The sequence below is a fragment of the Pholis gunnellus genome (genome assembly GCF_910591455.1).
Source record: "Pholis gunnellus genome assembly, chromosome: 11".
NCBI classification, from domain to species: Eukaryota; Metazoa; Chordata; class Actinopteri; order Perciformes; family Pholidae; genus Pholis; species Pholis gunnellus.
The window spans coordinates 18,396,018-18,419,580 of NC_136538.1; the positions used below are offsets into that span (position 1 = coordinate 18,396,018).

Genomic DNA, 23,563 nt, shown 5'->3' on the forward strand with positions numbered 1-23,563 from the left:
TGTCGAGTAGGATTTGACTCAGGTTTTGCTCAGTGCAATTCATTATTGTTGTTGCTGCTATTTCAAATACTACTACAGGTACTACTACTACTACCACCACTACTACTACTACTACTATATTTCTACTATTAAAACCCGGTGCTACACTATTAGCTTAATGCTGCAGATTATTATACAGGCGCCAGCAACACATCAACCACCTGTATTAACGTCTATGCTTGTACAGCTGCAGAACAGGTGTTGCTTTTACTCCTAATGTGCTGCTATTACACATCAACTCTGTTGATTTAAGACGACTGAAAGTGTGTGTGTGTGTGTGTGTGTGTGTGTGTGTGTGTGTGTGTGTGTGTGTGTGTGTGTGTGTGTGTGTGTGTGTGTGTGTGTGTGTGTGTGTGTGTGTGTGTGTGTGTGTGTGTGTGTGTGTGTGTGTGTGTGTGTGTGTGGTCCTATTATGGGTTTGTGTTTTAGAGCGCACCTCAAAGCACAGCAGTTCAGAAGGATGAAGCTCCAGAACAATGAGCTTTACTACGTTACCCACAATGCAGTGCGAGTTGGTTGATATAACCATCACCAGGAGGTGAAGATGAGAGGAAAGCAGTTGGTTTGAATGCCCCCCCCCCCCCCCCCCCCAACCTTCAGTCCCTCTGAGTTTAATTCTCTTCTGTCCCAAAAGGGAACACAAAAGTGAAATGATGAGCTTTACTGTGACGTGTCGTGGTCACGGCTTCGGGAACCACACGGCTGTACCTCTCCGTCTTTGTGCAGGAAAGTGAAACTGCAGCAGGAACAGATTCACCACAGAGTGAAAACACAAGTCCAAGATGGCAGGTTGGGCATTGTTGATGACAATAGAGGTGAAAAGAAAGCTCCAAGAATGATGACAAATTTATAATGTTATAATTTATGACGTATTGACGACTGGGCTAACGGCTGACTTCCTGTTTCCTGTGAGATTCTTATGAAGGATTTTTATTAAAAAATACATTATGGTCTACCAGGAGGTACTATGGGTTTACACAAGTCACAGCAATGGCTATAATATATATATGTTCTATTTATTGTTCTACTCATCAGTTTTATATTTAACTTTTTCTATTGTTATTACATTATTCTAGAAAAAAAACTATTTCTTAGGACTGAGAGAAGGAAAAAAAAAAAGACCCATCAAGAAACAAAAATGGCTGAAGAATGTAGGAGGGAAAGCAGGTAGCATTCCTGCTCCATTGTTTATTTGAATTATGTTTTTGTGTTGTTTTGTGACCAAAATGTGACCGCTGAGAGGTGACGCGACGCAATAAAGACAGATGGTAGTGTACTGTGAGCTAAAAGAAGGTAAAAAAATATATTTATACAATCCCCTTTTCTTCTTCAACTTTATCCAAATCGTCCCACAGGTGTTTGTGAGGGCTCGTCTCACCCGATTGGTTATTGAAACAAACGTTCCCCATATTTCATCTGATCACAGGTGTGTGTTGCTGAAGGCTTAGACAGAGTTCAGAAAGACGAAGTGGAAGTTGAGCAGAAAGAAACCAAGTGCAGCGCAGAAGGCTAAATGTTAAGTGGTAAGATTGGAAAAGAGTCGGTACGTAAGAGCTACTTTTTACTGTAAGTGTGTCGAGTCAGGAAAGAGGAATGATAGTTTGGTTATGAAATGGGAGTTTGTAAGGTCATACACGCCTCTGTCTTTAACGAGCACCGTCATTTCTCTGGTCTGGACTTTGTTTGTTCGTTTGTAGTCATGTCTTCCAGTCTGACCAACAAGATTTCAAATCCCCTCAATCGCTCTGTCTTCAAACAGCAGTAAGCCTGATGGTTTAAATCAGAACACATCCAGCGCCTCAAGACAAAACAAAATCACCAGATGTGAGGAAATATATTTTTAAAAATGTGAAATTTCAGCTGCATCCTAAAAGAAAAACATGTCAAATGTCATGTGGAGGAAGTCACCTTTAATATTTGGATGACACAGATTCAAAGGGAGCACCAGGGGATGTGCTCGGATTAGACGTAGGAAGTTGTATTCCAATATTTATTTGAATGTTTTCACCATTGATGGATAACTTGAATTTCTTTTCTATTTAATTTATTCGATGTCATTTTGTTTTGCAGTTTAGCAGTAAGGGGGTGTAGTCGTGTTTCACTCTGCAGTTTAAGTCTTTTAGAGATTTTGTTCTAAAAAATAAATCCTTTTGCTTTTCTTTACAAATATTTCTTATATGACAAATTACCTGTTTCTCCGCTGCTCTTAAGTCCACATGCTTTACACTTGCACATCCATTAAATTGCTATTCGCTGGCAAAGGCGCTTTATGGCAGGAAGTAGAAAAGGATGGCGCTGGCCTGTACGCCATCGTCCTCTGTCCGCACTAACCAGGCCTGAGTCAAAGTGGCACTCAGAACTCTTTTGAAAAATACTCTGTGATCGATTGAGCCTGTCTGGCAAAGCTGAAGCACCCGAATAGTTCAAAATGAGTACAATTCCCACCCAGCTGGCACCCTTGACAGGCTCAAGCGAACGCTCACAAGTATTTGGAAAGCTTTGATTTGACCCAGGTCTGCGAGCAACTGAGGAGTTCTAGCTGTATGTGCTCGCTTCCCGCCAAAATCATTAGAAAAAAAAAAAAAACTACTTGATAGCTTTGGCCACAGCACTTTCACACGCGCAATGTTTTAATATGATTCAGAGGATCCTGATTAAACCCTGCTTTAAAGGAAGATTTGTAGCTTCGTTTTTTTTTTTTTTTTAAAGAAAATGATTTTTAAAGCACATCTTCCCTCCACATACGACCGATAGCTTTGATGTTGCTCTGATGTCTTGGGTTGGCGAGACCTCTGTGATCGTGTCCCACATGAGACGAGTCAGTGCTGCCGCTGCAGAATCCCGCTCAGTGGCAATGTTCAGGAACTCGGTCAGTCTTCATGAACTAATATGTTTAGAAATATCTACTGATGTCACTGACGACTCCTCCTTGTTTTAAAAAAACTTGGGTCTCTGACTCTCCTCCTTAAATCCTCCTTTTACACATTGAAGTTAATTTACTGGCAGCTGCCAGATGCTGATTCTAAGGTCAGAGATCATATAAGTAATACATGTTTTCCTTCAACTACTGTCAGTGGAGAAGCTGGAACTTAGTAATTCTTTTCATCAATGTGGGTTTCCCTGAAAGACTATGAATGAACATGTCAGTGATTTCTTTAACTGGATGCTTTAAGCCTCCTCACAGCTTTACTGGTGCCCTCGGCTGGTGTCAACCGACAGTATGAGAGATATGTGACGCTGCACCGACAGTGTTCACTCTTAAAGCTGCTGCTGTTTGTACTGTACATCTATCACACAACACATCCGACTCCAATCATATTTGAATATGTAAAAATCCTTTCAAAGACCTCGGCCGCTCTGTATTGATCTTGCCTGTTGTTAATGAACCGTCGGCGGCGGCCAAAAAATCACAAACCTCATTCAGCCGGCGTTTAATGCAGATAATAAGTAAATGGCGCCAGTGTTTGGAAGGATTTCTGAAAGTATTTGACCTCAGTGTCTGCAACAGAATTGCTCCCCTCTCCTTCTCTAGTACTAGACTACTATCATAATGATTATTAACATGAACAAGCATGAGGTGCATTTATTTATAAACAGCAAACATGTACAAATCATACAAAGTGTAATTGAGTCAATTCCATGTCCATCTACTGTAGCTGTACAGCTGCGTGAGATGTTTGTGGACGGCTGCCAGCTGTTCTCAGAGTGGGCCATGTTTCCCTGAAGCACTGTTACACTGACTTCAGCTCTCCTCTCTGACGCGTCAGCGGAGCAGAACTGATATCGACTCTGAGACGGCGTGAGGAAGCTCGGCAGATCGATCAAACGGCCTTTTTCTGTCCCTCATGCTGTCCGGATGCAGTGCTGTTGGCCAGTGAGGCCTCGAGGATGCGAAAACAACAAATTACCATCAACATGAAGCTGTTTTTTTACACTGTACATCCTTAGTATTTTTACACAATGTATATGATAGGGATGCACATTATTTTCATTCTTACAGACGGCTTCAATAAAGCACTATGTCAATCTGCTGCGATGGTGTCGGCTTTTTATTTGCTGTGTGACTAAAAAAAACACTATCTTCAAAACTTTCAATTTAGTGAAAATATTAAGAAGGAAACAAAAAAAGGAAACCAGAAATATATCTCAGCATTAAGGATTAACTTTTTTTTCAAACAAAATTTTATTAAAAATATAGCATGTCCCAAAAGCTCATTTTAGTTCGAGTGAAAAAAAGTTTTATAAAAACAAGCCGAACACAACATCCCAGTTCATCTAAACATTCAACATATCACAGTAACAGTCCGTCGCCAATATAGTAATAAATAAAATGGAAACCTGATTTTCAGTTCTGTTAAGTAAACATGAAGTGTATACAGTGTACCGTAATACTAAAAGGATGAACACACTTGTCCCCCTGGGTAAAAAAACAACACAAAAAAAACTATTTGATGTGTTCTTGTCAACAAAAGATTTCCGACTTCAGATCCAGATCCAAACAGACAGACGGAGGAAGCGGGCAGGACAGACTCATGTGGACACAGTATTGACTCGTCTCTAGAAAGACACAAACACACATTCAATGAGACACGCACACAATAGCTCTGATAATGACTCGATATGAACAGAATATAGACACGTTGTTAATGACCAGATCAAAGCATTAGTCATGACGGGACAAACATCTTCTCACTGGTATTATTCTAGTAAACTGACGACGATAATGTGGACCTGGAGAGATGAGACACCATCACACATTCATTTAGAAACAAAACAGTGAGTCACACTCTGCTCTGTCTGTGTACCTCCATGTGTAGGCTTTGCATCTCCTCACTGAGTGTGTTTCTCTCCTGCATCAGCTGGTTTTGTTTGGCCAGCAGCTCATACACCTGCTGGGCACTGCTCTGACAGTGACGGTCCAACTGCTGCAGCCTGCAACACACACACACACACACAAAATATTGACAAACTACGTGAGAGGAACTTAAACTCCTGGCTCATACAAACCAAATGTTGTAAATATTGAAAGAGAGCTGGATCCACAAAGAGATAGTTTTTTTTTTATATCACTGGACTTTGTGTTAAGTAATCAACACTGTTTACATGAATGTGACAGCTGTGTATATTTAGTCATTTGAGATCAGACGAGGTGATTCTGAAAATGGCAATGCCCTGGTCTGATACACTGCAATTATATACAATACTAACTGAAATGATTGGATCGGACTGTGAATCAATCTGCTCATGACTTCTGAAACCGATTAATCGTTTTGTAGAGAAAAAAAAAAAAAGTCAGTCAATAGTGAAAGATGTCAGGTGATGTCTTCACGTGTCTTGTTTTAGCAAAACACAAAGATAGGTTTGTTATGCAATAGTATGTCATCAAAAGGTAATCAAAAAGTATTAGTATAGTATGTCATAAAAAGTGATAGAAAAGTATGTCATGAAAAAGTAGAGAATGTGAGTGGTAGAGCGGGTAGTCCTTTAATTTAGAAGATCGGGGGTTTGAACCCCGGCTCCCCTAGTCCATGTTGATGTGTCCTTGGGCACAATACTTATCCCCAAATTGCTCCCGAGGGCCGTGCCATCAGTGTGTGAACGGGTGTGAAAGGGTGAATGACATGTAGTGTTAAAGCGCTTTGAGTGGTCGGGAGACTAGAAAGGCGCTACACAAGAAGTTCATTTACCATTTATAGTATGTCATACAAAAAAATCTTAAAACGTCATAGTATAGTCAACAATGAAAAAATGTACTAAGAAGGTCACATTATTGTATGTCATGAAAAGTCCTGGTATAGCATGTCGTAAAAAGAAGTGATAGGAAAGTATGTCATAAAAAAGTAGAGAATGTGAGTGGTAGAGCGGGTAGTCATAGTATAGTATGACTTTTTAAAATAGTTTTTATAACATAGTATTGTATGTCATAAAAAGTATTGAAAAAGTAATATATTAGTTTATCATTAAAAATAAAAAAGTACTAGTATAGTATGAAAGATAAGTAGTATTAGTAGTATAGTATTCTACGTCATAAAAAACACTAAAAATTCATAATAGTATGGCATAAAAATTCATTAAAAAGTCATAGTATATTATGTCATGTAAAAGAAGTAAAAAATGTCTACAAAGTCATAGTGTTCTGTCATTAAAACAATAATTAAAAGTCACAGTATAATATGTCATAAAAAGTACAAGAAAAGTCATAGTATAGTATGTTTTAAGAAGTCATAGTAAAGTTTGTAATTTAAAAAAAGTCACAGTATAGTATGCCACAAAAAGTATTAAACAAAGTAATATATTAGTTTGTCTTTAAAACATAAAAAAGTAATTGCATAGTATGTCATAAAAAGGTCATTTTAAAAAGTCAGTTTAAACAAAAACAAATATCACTAATATGTGATAAAAAAAAAATCACAGTACAGTATGTCATAAAGTCACTGTTTAGTTGATAATAACATCATAGTATGGTGCGTCTGTATTTGGGATATCCTTCCTATTGTTTAGTCCACACTTCTCTGGAGAGCTGCTGTATTGCATTACTCTCGTCTACACACAGCGTGACGTGACACGGTCTTGATTTCTTTAAATGGGGATGTGTTACCCTTTTCTATTTGTGTCCATCTAATGTGTGAACCATTCCTTGCTTTGCCTTTTCAAATGCAACATCATAAACTTCCTTATTATCCGATTGTACTGCTTGGAAATTCCTAAAGAATTCCTCGGGTGTGAGGACAGCCAAAGCATCTCATCCGCATACAAAAGTAATTCATGTTCTCTGTCCTCTGCCTTCAGTCCTTTAAATCTCACTTCCGCCCTGACTGGTATCGGAGGGGGGGGGGGGTTCTAGAAATAAAGTAAACGCCAAACGTTTAGTTTTTCACTAAAACTGTGGCACAACTTTCATGTTTCAATGTTTGGTGAGAAAGTTGTGTGTGCAGTTATGAGGCAAAATGTTGATCAGTACTAGGACGTCCCAATTAGTGTGTCCCCTTTGACAAAACCGCTCCTGCAGACAATGAACTCTTTCACAGCACACTGGGAGTCGACACTGTGCGTGTGTGTGTGTGTTGGGAGGTGGTGTTTTCCAGCTGGGGTGTGGGGGTAAGGGTGTATGAATAGTGTGCGTGCTTGGTGTGTTTGGGGGTGGAGGTGGAATGTCTGTTAAGATATTTCCCACCAGCAGCTCATTATTTCATCCATTCATTCGTCTATTTAGACAGTCAGTCAGTCAGTCAGTCAGTCGTCCCGTCCTCTAGTGCAGAGGTGAACTGATTCTCACACACACACACACACACACACACACACGCACGCACGCACGCACGCACGCAACTAGATCTAGCTCCACTTTAGCAGACTGCAACAGTCAAATTCAACTCATTAAATCATAATATCATATGTAAGATTATACGGTACATAATTCACAGCGGCCATCATTCGAGTATGAATACATTTCCTTTTGATAATAATTTTTACTGATAATAATTCTGCACTTTTACTTCAGTAGGATAATAAATGCAGAGCGTGTGCTTGTAATGAAGTATTTTATATTGTGGTATCAGAACTGAGAACTTCTTCCACCACCGTCTCATAAACACCTTACAGCAGATGATTGATAAGGTTAAGAATTCTTTACTTTATTTCTATGAACTAAAAAGGAGAGTTTGGCCTCTTTAGGTCTCAAAGAAATATGAACATGAAACAATCAGGGAATGCTGCTCAGAGCTCATATGCAGCCTGAGAGGAGGAACCAAAGTCTTAGTTCCCTGAATATAAACTATCACAAGACGCTCTGAGGACCACTGCACCACGTAACGACACAAGATCATCTTTCACGTTGTCCGTCACGGTTTCAACAGGTTCAGAAGGCGACAAGTAAGACAGGAATGATGCGTGTGATAAAAAGAAGATGAAGGGAGGAGGAGGAGGAGAGCAGGATGAAGAGAGCTGTGTCTCGGGGCAGAGAGAGAGAGAGAGAGAGACAGACAGGTAGCTGGGGGCGAGACAGATGCCCCTGCCCTGCTGGTCATGTTGGCAGTGGCAAGGCTGCCTGTGTGTGACAGACGGGGGAGGCAAACATCCCAACACAATCTGCTCCCTGCTCCCCACATTGTCCTCACTCTGTCTCTTTTTCCACCACAGGGTTTAATCCTGTCCCTACCTGTCCCTCTTCGTCAGGAACTCCCCTCCTCCATCATTAACTTCCTCAGCATCCTTTTACACCATCAGTCCTCAGCAGCTACAACTAACTGCAACTTCAGCCTCCTGCTCTCCTCCTCCTCCTCCTCCTCCTCCTCCTCCTCCTCCTCCTCCTCCTCCTCCTCCTCCTCCTCCTCCTCCTCCTCCTCCTCCTCCTCCTCCTCCTCCTCCTCCTCCTCCTCCTCCTCCTCCTCCTCCTCCTCCTCCTCCTCCTCCTCCTCCTCCATCCCAACCGGCAGCCCGCTGGGTGCTTAATCTCAGCCCCGGAGGCTGTGTCCAGTCCTGGAGGCCGAGGGCGATGACTCCCCTCCCTGCCTGGTGTTCCTACAGCCGGCTGCCAAGCTGTCCTGACCAGCCAACCCCTCTCTCTCTCTCTCTCTCTCTCTCTCTCTCTCTCTCCCTCTTCCCACTCTCTCCCTCCTACGCTGTCACACTGCACAACACAGCAGGGCACCGCCACGTCACACAGCCCCGCTGTGGTGAGCCAAGACACAAGACAAGACAATACACAAATAGACACGACCGATGTGCCGCAGATATGAGCCACACACACACACACAGCAGAGGACCTAAAGGTCAGAAACGGAGCCTGTTGTTCTGAAGCTGTTAATGTTTGATGAGGGAAGTGTGGAGAACGTGTTGACTGAAGGCCCTTCAGCTCCACACCACCAAACTAATCTGAGTCACGCTGGGAAAAGGTCAAACCTTATCCAATCACAACCTCTGATCTCGGTACATGCAGACGCACCGGACGCATCCAAACTATCTTTTCCCCGGAAAGAGAAAATATATACACAGCCGTCTCTTTTGAGAGATTTTTGAGCTGACGACTGGCCAGCTCTGAAATCCACTCCAGGTTTGTAAAGCGGGAGATGCGTCGACATTGTTTGCCAAGAAGAATTTTACACTTGTGGTGTGCTAGTAGAAATAAATGTGTGGATGTAGAGAGGATTTATTCACTGATCGATTCAGAGTACATCCTGATAAAGTAACATAGTAGAATCTAACATCTCTAAAGAATCACAGTGCGTATTCATGACTGACCTTATGATGACGTTAAAGTCAGTATTTTTCTCTTTTTTCTGTATCTAGAAGTATCTTTAGATAGTTTTGGTTTTCTTTGACCTGGTTTACAGAAATGGGTTTTAATATTTTCTTACAGGAGTTGTTTTGGCGTTTCATTTGTGGTTAACATTTACACTCACTGACCACGGCTGCTGTTGATCTGTACAATCCACAGATTATTATCAGACACCTCAAAACCTGGGCAAACAAAACCCCATTATCAACATGAATAGATTCCACTACAGACAAGTGAGAAAATACTTTTGTAATTTTACTGGACTGAACCTTTAATTACCAGCAAGTCAAATTAAGTATGCACTGTCAGAGCTTCCTTTAGTTGAAAGGCGGCTCACCAGTGAAAGACTGAATGATCAAAACAGAGGCAGCAAAGGTTGAGATATCGAGGCTTTTAATCCCTATTATGTGGGAGGCTAAATAAATGACTGTATCCTTTGTTTCCCATAATGCAACGCAAGACTTCGACTTCACTTGCCTGGTAAACAGCCACATCTTTCAAACTCAACGAGAGAAACACTACGAAGGAAAATATCCAAAACACAATTATTTTTGTAGAAATGGCACCGACCGCACAAACACGGCTGCAAAATGCCAGCAGGCTTTCACACGTTGCAGTCTGACGGTAAATGAGCTGAACACGCGGCCAGGCAATCGGTTGGTCAGGTCGTGAACTGAGATGTTTAAAGCGGCTGCAGGTTGTAAGCTGAAGGTTTTATGTAATGCAGTAAGTAAATCTTTGACCCTGGCACAACAGCACACACTCAGTGTGTCTGGCCAGAGAACCGCCAACCTCTGGCCTTCTTATACAACAAACACACACTCTCTAATCCACCCCGCGTCTCACCTTGGACACCTTGTCTCAGAGGGGGATTTGTGTGTATGAATGTGTCTGAATGTGTGTCTGAATGTGTGTGTGTGTGATTAAGGCAGCGCTCCTTCCAGCAGCTAAAGCAGCAAATCCAATAACTGGCCTCTATCGACTGGCACACTCATTAATTAGGGCTTAATACGGCTTAATGCTCGGGCACTGCCCTACACTAACCCACCTACCCACCTACACACCCACACACGCACACCCACACACACTGCAGGCTGGCTCGCCTCTGCCCGCTGCCTGGAACTGGTGATGAAGGAAGGAAGCTTGGATAGATTCATGGATGGACTGATGGGCGAGACGAGTAAATGGATGTTTAGGTGAAGAGGATCCGCAGAAATGAGGACTAACAGTTTGTGGTGGCGGCCGGAGGTGCGGGACGGAGTGGATGAGGGACGGAGAAACAAAGAGGCTGAGGGCTCCGGCTCCAGCCGTCACCTCCCCGCCGCCTGCTGCTGCTGCTGCTGCTGCTGGCCTGGCTGACGGCTGACGGGAGGGCTGTGGTGGGGGTTAGAGAAGGAGAGCCTCCCCACTGACCTGGTGAAAGGACACCACCTGCTGGATCCCACGCTTTACTGACACAAACACACACCTACACTAAAATAATTCCTTAATTATGCCCCCAAAAATACCTGAAACAGCTTCGAGAGCAGTCGTGGTAGTAAGCGTGTATCTTGTTTTCCAGCAGACATAATAAAAGCACGTTTTGCTGAGAGGCAGTTTGCAGTAATTTCCCCAGACAGCCCGATAATCAAACTCTGCTCACAATCTGCACCTCGAACCGCCGCGCTCTCTATTGACTGCTGCTACTAAGGAGATTAATTACAACACAGACACAGTTACCTCTCTGTGGTATACATCAGTCGTAGCCCACAGCTAGTGTCTAAACTCTGTAGTGTGTGTGTGTGTGTTTGTATATTTATTTACAGGTGGGAGCATATGTCCTAAAGGCACGGTCTGAAGGGAAAGTGCTAACGTCATGTTAGAGAAACAGAGAGACGTTAATAGAAAAGAGAATATCTGGAGGCAGTGTTCAACAGCCCCATATGAATGTGTGCATTTTCATTACTAAACAAATCAGCTAGTGGAGCGTGTCACTTGAAGAAAATATTTATTGGACAGTGCATACATTATAAAAAAGGACTTGAAAACAAGCCACAGAGTAAACTAAAGTCTCACTGCATATTCTGTGTATGTCCAAAAACAACCACTCAGCGTGGATCTTGATTTTTTTCTTGCCTATAAATAAAGAGAAGAAAATCTGAGTTTCAAGATGAATGGCGGCTATAATTAAAGAACACATTTGAACTGTTCTCCTGTTTCTGAACACACACGTGTGAAAAATTGGGAAAATTAAATAGGACTCTGCTACAATTCGACTCTAACCCTAAAAGATAATGATGAATCTTAACCTTGACACACACTAATATTAGACAAACTGAACTTGTGTGCATGTCAGTGTGTGTGTGTGTGTGTGTGTGTGTGTGTAGCAGGCAGGGGGCCTAGGGGGTGAAGAATTCAGGCAGACGGCCTTGGCTTGCCTGGTTACAACAACACTGCCAGGGGCATGAAGGCTGCAGCTGCCACACACACACACACACACACACACACACACACACACACACACACACACACACACACACACACACACACACACACACACACACACACACACACACACACACACACACACACACACACACACACACACACACACAAAACCATATTTCGCCCAATCCCAGGCCCACCATCGCCACCCTCACACCCCAGCGCTCTAGCTAAATCTTGGCTGGCACACAACTGCACTCAAGAATGTGTGTGTGTGTGTGTGTGTGTGTGTGTGTGTGTGCGCGCCTGAAGGCCATGCCCCGCTCTCCCCCCCCCCTCCACCAACCTGTCATGCCAGTTGTTGCTCTTGCTAACACGCACATTTGACACGGGAACACGATCGGTGACACTGTGTGTTTTGATCGGGATGAGACTGACGCATGCTCCCTCACTGTTATTTCCTGGTGCTGTCTTTTCATTTACTGTTACCTGTCACTTCCACATTGTTGACTGACTGATGTACCCTTACTCCTCATTTAACATGTCAGCATCATGTTTGAAAAGGACCTTTAGTCACATTTCGTTCGCAGCTCAAAGAGTCCCACTAACAGATACAACACACACAAGATCAGCATTTAAATGTCTAAATATACAGGTATTACATGTATACTAAAATAAGTGTCTTGTGTTATACTCCAAAGAGTTTGTAATTAATTATACATTCAATTATAATTTCTAATGCACAAGGTGAAATCCATTTTATTTTGATTTTAAAATCCTCTGTCATTAACACTATAATTGCTTTAAGGATAGAAATCCAGTGCGTCAAAACAAAAATCAATATTATTTGAGCAGATTATGCTCACGTAACCTTTAACGTGGATTTGTTTTTCAACCAGGCTGCAGGAACCCACATTTCTATCTGATCAATTATTAAATGAATACAAAAATAGTCTGACGCTTAGACGACTATGGGGTTAATGTAGTGATGCAGCCTGTGTGAGAACTTCCTTTTCCTTCACATCATTTGTTTCCAACTCGCTGCTGTTCTCCAGCAGAGCTGAACCCGGTGGTGAGAAGGAAAAGAAAAAAGGTTTCAGACGTTATGATGCGTGTGAGCCCATCTGCAACAGTCCTATCATGTTTGAACAACATTGATCTCTTCCATAACAGAGTGTGTGGAAGCCAAAACACTTTAACACACAGATGAACTCAGCCATCTTGTATTGCACGATAAAATTGTAGTTATTACCCATCGGGCCCTCGCGGTGAAGCTCCCCGAATACTTTCACATTGCTGTGCTCACACAGTAACTTAGAGTCTCTCAGGTCGGCTCGCAGAGCTCGACTTACAATGAAAGAAGGGACATCGGGCGCCGGATATTCTGCCCCTTAAATTTAAAATAATAACAAACGTCTCAATATCTGATCTTTTAATTCAGCTGAAAAAAACCTATTCCTTTCACTTCTCTTAAATGATATGTTGTTTTTAGTTATTTCTGTTTTATATTTTGTTGCTCTTGTGTTTGTTACCACCCGGCCTGCTTGATATTTGGTGCTAAATGCTTTTATTGTGAAGAGCTTTGTAACGTGCTATACTGATTGATGTGAGTAAAGGTATTTATTTATTAAGGAAGTTTAGTTTTGTATGAAATCATAAGTGATTTTTGCAAAATAATTATTTAAAAGATACCGCTGTTTTCTAATGTTTTCACCTATTCACCGAATATTGTATGTTCTTTACATCTTTCCAGTGTGTGCTGCTGCGTTTAAAATGTTTTGATCAAACATTCAAATAAATTGAAAATCAACACGCAGGGATTTGAAACACTTATCTGTTGGTAATTGATCACAATAAATCTGCTTTACTGCTGTTATTGCTGTCGGAATGTAGTCGTAAGTGCACATTAAATTCAATGATAAAAGTTTATATTGTTACTTTAAAAAGCAGATCAGATATGATGCCAGTTGATCCCAGGGGGTTCGGTAAGACATTTAAAAACATAAAGCACTACGGTACAATAATAATAATAATAGTATTATTACAGGATTCGTTTAAAATAATCAACAGCAATGAAAACCGTGGTGTGGGCCCTTAACTCTGTTATTTCATAGTTGTTTCACACCAGAATATAATGTAAAATATAATATAATTTAAAAAAAAATGCTGTGTCCAAATTCTAAAGGATCTGAAACTTCTGTTTTCTTATTTATTTTATATTATTTCCTCTTGGTCACAACAAGCTGCAGTCATCCAGAAGTCAGAGACTTTGCGCTATCAAGTTACAAATACACTTTTTTCTGTCTAAATAAAAACAATTTTCATTAAAAAGTGAAAGTAATAAAGAAATTACAATTAAATGGTGTGACAGCTAATAAGTTGGTATACAACTAGATCAAAGTTGATCTTTGAGCTGCCGAGAAGCCGAGTGTTAGTTTACATGTTTTTTTGTTTATCGGAGAGTTCATGAACATCAGTACGTTGACCAGAATTCACACACGATCAAAATAAATCACCCTTGGAAACCGACTTCTATTAAGACAGATTTTGAAAGTGTTTAAGAGGGATGTGAGAAATGTATTCATATACTTTAAACAGCTGTGGATGAGCACTGAAGTACTCTCCGCCTTCATTCCGTCACTGCATTAACAGAGGTTTTCAGTGCTGCTGCCGGCTGTTATATCATCTATTCAATGTCAAAGTGTTTGCTGCCGTGAGGCCTGCTGACACCTTTTAAGTCGTGTCTCTGAGTGTTTGCTTTCCTGGCATTAAAGTGATTCGGTTGTTGTTACTTTCAACATTTCTCTAAAGAAGGGGCAGGTGTTTCTGCACTAGTTTTCTAGTTGTAGTTTTATGAAGTAGTGTTAGCGAGTGTCATTGACTGGGGCTTGAGATGTGACGCTTTGCACAGTTAATGCTCCAGCTTGCAAGCCTCTGGCTACAGCCCGACATCTGAGCTGCAAATCTGCGCGTCTGTGTGCGTCTGTGTGCGTCTGTGTGTGCGTCTGTGTGTGTGTATGTGTGTGTGTGTGTGATAGAGCTGTAAAGCCACCGTTTGACAATGCTCTTTCAGCAGGCCGCCCCGCGGTTGCTCCCGGCTACAGAAGCCAGCTGGGCAATGCAGAGATAGAAACGATGAGACGAGAAAGAGAGGAAGATGAAGGAGAAGGGAGGACGACTGATCAGCGCCACCCAGAGACAGTGGACTAAACTGTTCCTCTCCGTCTCAATACGGTGAGATCTCCCCGTCATTCAGTGGTTTAAACCTGAAGGTATTTATGTATCCTAAAACGGTACATTGAGTTAATTATATCAAATGTTCTTTTTTTAAATATAGAGATTACATTTTAACTTTCAATTTCTTACAATTTTTTTTAAGTTTAAGTTTTTTAAGTCAACATCTATTTTTTGTCAGAATGCTCAGAAAATGTAAAGAAGAAAAAAAGCAACAAGAACAAACATTTTTTATGACTTTTCTGTAACAAACTCAACTTTTCTTCCAGGAAAAAAAAACACCACAAAGAGAAGGGGCTACTATTGTGAAAAATGAAAATGTCTGATTTAGAAATAAACCAAAAGAGTTTGTATGTGATCAGTGTAAATGTATGGGTGACAGCAGTGATGTTAATGTTTACACGAATGTGAAGCGGAACAATCAAAGTAAGTGAGTGAACACTGCACCTCACATGCTGGGTCTTCTTCAATGTCTTCATCCCTGCTTTCTCCACATCTCACTCTTTTTAGCGGCCCTTCATCTCTCAGATCACACACACAGTTGCAACTCATCATACACACGGATGCCCAAAAATATACCCAAGTGCGCACACACACACGCACACACACACACACACAGATGAGACAAATGAAAGCTGTCCTGTTTCTTCTGCCAAGCCTATGCCAACTTAATTTGCAAATGAAAAGTTTTTTTTTGCAAGGAGCGTCTTTTTGCTTCTGGGGCATGGCAGCACACTGTGTGTTTCGGGGTGGGGGTGAGGGTGAGGGTGAGGAGAGGGTTGACAGAGGGTGTGTGTGTGTGTGTGTGTGTGTGTGTGTGTGTGTGTGTGTGTGTGTGTGTGTGTGTGTGTGTGTGTGTGTGTGTGTGTGTGTGGCAGGAGCCCAGATGAAGCAGCCCTCGCCCAGGGCTCGCTGTCCGCCCGCGGTAGCAGCAAGCCTGTTCCTTCTTCCCCGGCCCGCCGCGACCATTTGTTCCATTAACCAATCTCCTGGAGCCTCTGGTGCAAACACACACACACACACACACACACACACACACACACACACACACACGTCCACAGGCACACATACTTCAACAACTGCTTGCACAGCTCATACCACACATGGCCCTCCATCCTTCACTCCATCCCTCCCACCCTCCTCCAGACGCATGCACCATCTTTCTTCGTGGAGGCCATATGGCCCAGTGAAGCCTGTGGATCTACAGGCACATCTGCGTATATATGTTGCTGCTCTCCTTTAAAGGGCTGCACAAGGGAGCTGTGTGCTCACATAAACACAGTATATGCACACGCACACCCAGGTCTGACAAACACACTCTGCTGTCACAATGTGCGGTTAAGAAAACATTGGTGCTATGTCGGTCTGTTGAGTGTGTGTGTGTGTGTGTGTGTGTGTGTCCGTGTGTGTGAGTCTGTGTTTGTGACCTCAGTGTGTACATGCATAGTGATAATTGGTGAAACAGCCTGCGAACAGCTGTGGGGTGAGAAAAGGTTGCGTGGTGTTCAGTACAGGAAGCAGAGGGGAGGAGGAGTAAACTTGGAGACTAAGAGAAGAGCAGAGAGGAAGGGAAAGTGAAAAGAGATACGAAGACGAGTAGAAGAGGGTGAGGTGAGCAGAGAAAGTTTAAAAACTACATGAGCAGGAAACATTTTACGAGCCGTAAAAACTTTCACAAACAAATAATTATTAATGGGTGTTGTTGCTTCACAGTTCTCACGAACATCTTACACGTTCCTCGCTTCATTAATCTACGTTTTTTGCTTTTGTGATGGAAAATTATTCAAACAAACAATAACAAAGTAGATTTTGTTAGATTTTTTAAGATCTCTATTCAGCTTCTTCTAAACTGTAAAATAATATGCATCCATCCACCGCATTATTTTCCTTTTTGCATCTGCAATTTGGTTTCTTGTGCATGAAATATATTCTGAGCTTCTCTCACTGAGAAGCTATATTTCCTTTAAATCAAGTTTAAAGAAAGATTTGATAATTTTCTCAGAATAAGCACTAGAAATGACATAATAACTAAGTAAATTGTCACCAATCAAAGCTAGAATCTGGAGAATAAAGACGTAGATGATGTAGAAAAGTTAGAATAAAAACTACATGCAACATGTACCTTAATAAACAAAAATGTAATATTTATGCTCATAAAAAAACACATATAACCTTTAAATGAATCATTACAGTAATTGGCTTTGCATCTTCCGTAACTCCATCTTCTCAACTCTCCGTTCTATCGCTTCACTTCCCACCACAGACGCAGTGAAATATATAATTAAATGGTGCAGCAAAACATTGTGTGCTAGAAACCCCTGTGTAGTTTGGCAATCAGCTTGCCCATGTAAAAATAAATCAAGCTGATTTTCCAAATGTTTTGTGCGTGGTGCGCTGTTGCCGCTCTTCGCAGCACAGATTGCAGGCCGATGGAGAGGCTGTGGGGAGGGGCGGGGCGCTTCATATTGAACCCACTTGCACCAGCTTGTTAACACGTACACCTTAAACCCCCGAGCGGCGCGGCGGGGCGCCCAACGAATGCTCATTGGCCTGCAGGGACCAGCTAACGTACACATACCCGATGTACGGATGCAGACAAACACCGAGGAGAACGAGAAGATCCACGCAATTCAGTGTGAGAACAGTACCATATGTAGAGAGACCGACGCACTTAATATGCAATATACTAAACATGCACACAAACAAAACGCATGCACACAATATAGAGACGAAGTTCAGTTCTGCCTCTACGGCTGAATTCACAAACTGCAACACATCACTGCAATGAAGCCCTGATAACTACTGTGGATCTCTTTTTTTTTAAATTTGTTTTAAATCAATGTGATAAGAATATACTTTTGGCAGGTTTTCAAGTTTTGCACCGGGAGTACGATCAGTACCACAAATACAATCAGATGCTGAAAAACCAAGTACCAGCTGCAGAGTGGATCATCGTAAACGTGAGTCATACCTCTCTCGCCTCCCCGTCTCTCCCTTATGTACTGTACATCCTTACAATAAATCCCCTAAAACATACCATGTAAATGCCAAAGAATGCATGTATTCACTAAGCAAAACTAATAAATGCATTCCCAAACATACAGACTTTCTACCAAAACAATTATCTCCTAAAAAAGAAATGTGGTCAAGCAGCTCAACAGTCACTGCAGAAAGTGACCTCATGTAGAACTGAACTCAAGAGATTTTTAAATATCAGGAGGATTAATCAACCAAGTAAGTGTCAAAGCAGAAAATAAAACTCACTAAATGCCAAGAGTGATTATCGTGGTTCAGTTGGGAGAAGGGAGAAGTTAGGTGCCAACTTCCCAGCCAATCCACTTTTGGCAGACAGATTCCTACTCTGCTAAACCTCCTGAGAACATGCAATAGCAACTCATACACACACAAAAAATACCACCGTAACATATGCGCGGAAACATACAGAATATTCATACTTCACACTCCTTGACAACTTAGATTGTTTTCCTCTTTATGAAACACACAAAAAGAGTCACACACAACCGGGAGACAGCTGTGACTTGGTAAACTTTGTTTGTTTTTTTGGCAGCGTCTGACTGTCGACAGGTTAACACCGGTGGGTGGTAGACAATATGTAGTGTCAGTGATGGAGCAGGAGAAAAGGGTGTGTGTGAGTGCACGTGTGGTTGGTTTTGTGTAAAAGGAGGGTGGAGTTGGGTGGTGGGGTTTTTGGGGTAGAGATCCTGCGCAGTGGGGCAACAACACCCACACATCCTCGCCCACATTGGCAGAGCCAGGCTGTACGCCAGGCGCCCTGTGGAGACACACACCAACTGGGCTCCACACTTGGGGCATCACACACACACACACACTTTCACACACACACACACACACACACACACACACGTACAGATAATGTAGCATAAGCCAAAGATAGAGCCACTTTTAGCTGCGGCATTTATTAGCCAAGTCGCCGAAATCACTCCCCACATTCTACATAGAGCAATGTATTTACTTTATACCTTTTGAGTTCAGTTTCCTGATAATAAGTGTAGATGTAGACACTACATGAAAAATGTGATAACAATAGTGGGAAATAGTGCAAGAAGCCCATCACAACTTCAGTGAAAGAGTGAATTAGGTTGTGTTGTCAGACAGACAAGAATCAGCTGCGCTTGTGCTGTAGTTAATCGAGCTACAGAGACATGATGAGTCTGACTGGTGCCTCACTTTCAGTTCAGCTCAGTTTGAGGTTTACGACTCCATCAGGTATTATTTTGAGTCAGTCAAAGTCAGCAAAGCCGTCAAAGTTTAGCACGAATTAGCTGCTTGTTAACTTCATTGACTCCATTTCATATTTGTGACATTAAACTCCTCAAAGTTTCTGTTTCATCTAGTGCACGTTATACTTATTGGGCTGTTCCAGTCCTCTGTGGACCACCACAAGTCTGTAATTAGTTTATTGTTTCCAGTGTATTATACTGCATAAGGGGGAAAAAAAGCCTTTTGATCAGAGAACAGTTTGAAGTGCCACCTGATTAAGTGGAAAATGTGGACACTGCACAGACAGCAGGATAGCAAACTGCTGATGACAACAAAAGCACTGTGTTGACAAAAAAAAAAAAAAAATTCATCTAAGAATTAAACTTTAGATGTGCACAAGATGGACTGGTTAGGATGGCTTGTGAAGGAAACAGCACACATTTTTTCTTTCGTAAAGAACAAAAATGCTGCCAGATTCTGCAAACAGAAATAAATGAAAAACCAAAGAGCACTTGGGAACATTTATCTCCAACAAGGCTGCTGTTATTTTAATAAAAAAATATATATTTATAAGATACGTGTGCCACTTTCTCATTGAAATGCTTGTAGTAGTTTTTGGGGGAGAAAATAAAACAATTTAAAAAACATGACTGAAAACCTTCTTGCATGATGAAACTAACAAATGAAAGTTGTAAAAATCAAATGCTTATTTGCTGATATTCAACACGATCATTATCTAAAAAAAGAACAAAATACCTCTAACATATTAAGGATGTAAGATGTATATACAGGAAGTGTAGATGTGTGTGTATTTGCGTACCTGTCCTTCATGCGCTGGTGCATGCGGCCGTGCTGGACACACTGATCCTCCGAGTCGGAGCAACGAGCTCTCAGACTCTTTACTGTCTCTTCTAGGTGTTGCTTCTCCAGGGACAGCTGCTCCAGCGCTCCTCTGCACACACACACACGCACACAGACACACACTTAATACAGATGAAACAGTTGAAAATGTCCCATGTACAACACAGCCTGCAAGCAGAATAAAATACTAAATGGCGTTTTAATAAAAATAAAGACATGAAATGTAAATGTAAACAGATTTAAACTCTTTTAAACTCAGCAAAGGGAAGTAAACTCGAGGGTCTTGGGTTCAACGAGTCCCAAAGATCTGGAAACTTAAGATTTTTGGTAATAACTTGTTGTTAACGTACAATATGTTTGTATAGAAATTCTCTCCTAATCATGCACATGCAAGTTTATTAGGTACACGTCGCTAAAACTAATGCGACCGTAGTCCTGCAAATACCCTTTTGAAAGGTGATAATGTTAAAAAGGTGATCATGTTAAATCAGTCAGAGGTGCTGACTGTATGATCATTTTGGAGGTGGCACTTTGTGTTGCTGTTGAATTTCGTTATACTGACAAGTCTTTCTATTTTTGTGCATTATTGGACTGCATTAGTTTTAGCGACGTGTACCTAATGAACTGGCACCTGAGTGTATAATTAAGGAAATGCAATTCTGAGAGTAAAAAGATGAATCCTCACTTTGAATTGATAACTGACGTCATATACTGACACCATCCACTCTGCTATTGAAAGACATTTTTTTAAAGACTTTACACCAATCAATGAAAAACCAATTACATTTACTCATTTATCATTTCTTCGACAGTGCCAACAGAGTTACAGATAGGAAATGTGGGGATGCATCTTAACCACAAGTCCATCGAATGCTCTGAGCCGCTGTGTCAGCTGCAAAACATCACACTGGCCCATCAGTAGGAGCAGGCCTCATGGTCAGACAAACAACTGAAAACAATTTGTCGAGAGTTTTCTCCTTCGTCTTACCGCAACTGTTTCATTGTAACCTCGCTTAGCCTGACTGAGGCCGTCCAGCAGGACTTTAACCGCTACGCTGGGCTTGGACTCCAGGAGCTCAAACAGCCCGAGGCACAAAACACACCAACACCACAATGCTGCTAAACTACATAACACACACATACAGCAGATGTAGGCCATGAGCCGTCCTGCCAGTGTGTCAGCATGTATGCTAGTTCCTTCCATAAAAAAAAAACACAGTCAAGGTGGCAGCTATTACTGTGTACATACATATGTGTACTTAGTATTGATGTCCACCCATAAAACAAAACACAGGGTACGTGAGTGTGTGTGTGTTGTGCGCGCACGTGTCCCGTGGCTGGTGAGGCCAGTGCGGTCTGGCATGGCCAGATTGAGGGCTGTCATGTGACTAATGTGCAGCACAGCTCCAACAGCTGACAGGACACTGGACCCAGGGTCACTCTCTCTCACACACACACACACACACACACACACACACACACACAAAGACACACACAGAGACAGACACAGGCACAGGCAGCCCAGATGGAGAGCTGTGCAGGCCTGCTGTGACTACTGTAGCATCAGGTTAACAAGAAAACAGGTCAGGCTGGAAAGCAGTATGTAGTATGTTGACATGCTCGGTCCAAACAGCCTGGATAGCTGATACGTCATGAAATGATGACACGGACGTCCAACAGAATAAACTACGGAGTGAAGAACTAACTGGAAACAAGAGGCTACGTTTATCTACACAAGTAGATTTGAACTGACAGCACAATTGAGTGAATTATTGTTCAAACAAAAAGGTTAATGCAATGAAAGAGAAAACACTGACCTGCTACTTTCCGTCAGTTCTTCCAATTGGACTCCCAGCGCGCAGCACTCCTCCTTCAGCCTCCTGATCAGGGAATTCTGGGAACTCAGCAGACCATCCGACTCTCCAACTGCAATCGACAGTGGGAAAGTTGTCCGTTACTGTGAGGTTGACCATCGTGGGTGATTGCATGTGCACTTAGAGTATCAGTGACTGATGGGGGTCTGAGCAACGTAGCCCTTCAGTTAGACACTCAATTTTCAGCCCACACACTTACACTGAAGTTCAGACATCTCCCACCTCCAGCTATAGTATTATAGACACTGTATATTACAGCGTATGTCTGGTTTACACTTCCCCTAATCGTATTAAAAAGAAAGCTACATGTACTGTATATAGTATCTGTCTAGTATATTTCTATCGCTCGATGTGACAATAATGTTTCTCTGACACTGACAGTGAGCTGTTTAATGTAATGTAATATAAATTGTCTCACTCACTTTAAATCAAATAAAAACTGACAACAGGATCTCATGGTTAGCATATTTTGCTTTGCAAACTGTGTGTCTCTGGAATGTTTTAAATTTACAAATAATGCTTTAAAAGTGTTAAAGTTACAGTATATTGCAGGAGAGAAGAGCTTGATTGTCACAATGTGAATGCTAAAAACTGTGACGAGGATTTTAGTGATCCTTTGTGATGTGCGTGTATTTTATACATACATATAAAAACACTGTTAAACAGATCAATATAAGTTGCTCAGCCAGCTCAAATGTCTGGTTAAACCTTCATCCGAATTCTAGTGTAGCACAGAATACGTGTCTGAATAACAAATGAATAGATGCTCAAATCAAATGAAAAAAATATTGATCACCTCAATGACCATTTCATGTTGGTCAAGCTTTCATTTAATTCATGTTACAATGTAGGAGTGGCATCACGGCTACTACTATTAAAACACATTTCCAGAGCAGGCCAACCGAACGACCTCACAAACCAGAGGAAAACATTTACAATATGGACGCAGCTGATCAGTCACATCTATTGTAACAAATACTGCAGCAAAAGCGAGATACTTGTCTCTTTGAATGTATTCCCAAAAATGTTTTTGTCAACATTCACATTGAAATTAAAAACAAACAACAGGCAGAGACGTACATAGAGTAGCGGATGGAAGTATAAAGTGTGTGAGAAGGGTAAAATGAGATGGAGAGAGAGAGGGAGAAAGAGAGAGAGAGAGAGAGTTGTTTGAAAGCGCTTTCTTTCTCCTTTCCACCCTTCCTGCCACGTCCTCATCCACTCATGGGGGCCTCTTTCTGAACAATCCAACACTGGGCTTTCATCATTCCTTTGAAATGATCCACGTTCCGCTCTCCAACATATGTCTGCTCTTTTAAAATAACAATGGCTGCCGTTTGGATTGAGGGAATGATCCACCTGCTCCAGCATTCTGTTACAGTCAACCGAAACCAAAAACACGAAGGACTCGCAGTCTTTGAAAAGTAGCTCACACTTGGGAAGTTTTTTGTTTTTTTTGCATACAGTAGATATTGGGAAGGAAAGAAAGAGATACGTGAGAAAGATCCATGATGCAAGGTGTCTGTGCTATGATACATAATATTTACCTGCAGGCTGACTCCAGACTTTTTTTTACTTCTTATTATGACTGGGAGAGGTGTAAAGGCCAATGCCC

At 41.7% G+C, this 23,563-nt stretch overlaps 1 protein-coding gene across 1 annotated transcript in view; it reads right to left on the reverse strand.

The window, feature by feature from the left end:
* Nucleotides 1-348: 348 nt before the first annotated feature.
* The window catches only part of sdccag8 (SHH signaling and ciliogenesis regulator sdccag8), a 46,104-nt gene continuing 22,889 nt past the window's right edge, over nt 349-23,563 (reverse strand). The window contains exons 15-18 of the mRNA XM_079168452.1: nt 21,892-22,000; nt 20,034-20,165; nt 4,845-4,971; nt 349-4,596 (exon numbers count right to left, since the gene is read on the reverse strand). Coding sequence (XP_079024578.1) covers nt 4,570-4,596; nt 4,845-4,971; nt 20,034-20,165; nt 21,892-22,000 — 395 coding nt within the window. The 3' untranslated portion in view covers nt 349-4,569. The remainder of the gene's footprint in view (nt 4,597-4,844; nt 4,972-20,033; nt 20,166-21,891; nt 22,001-23,563) is intronic.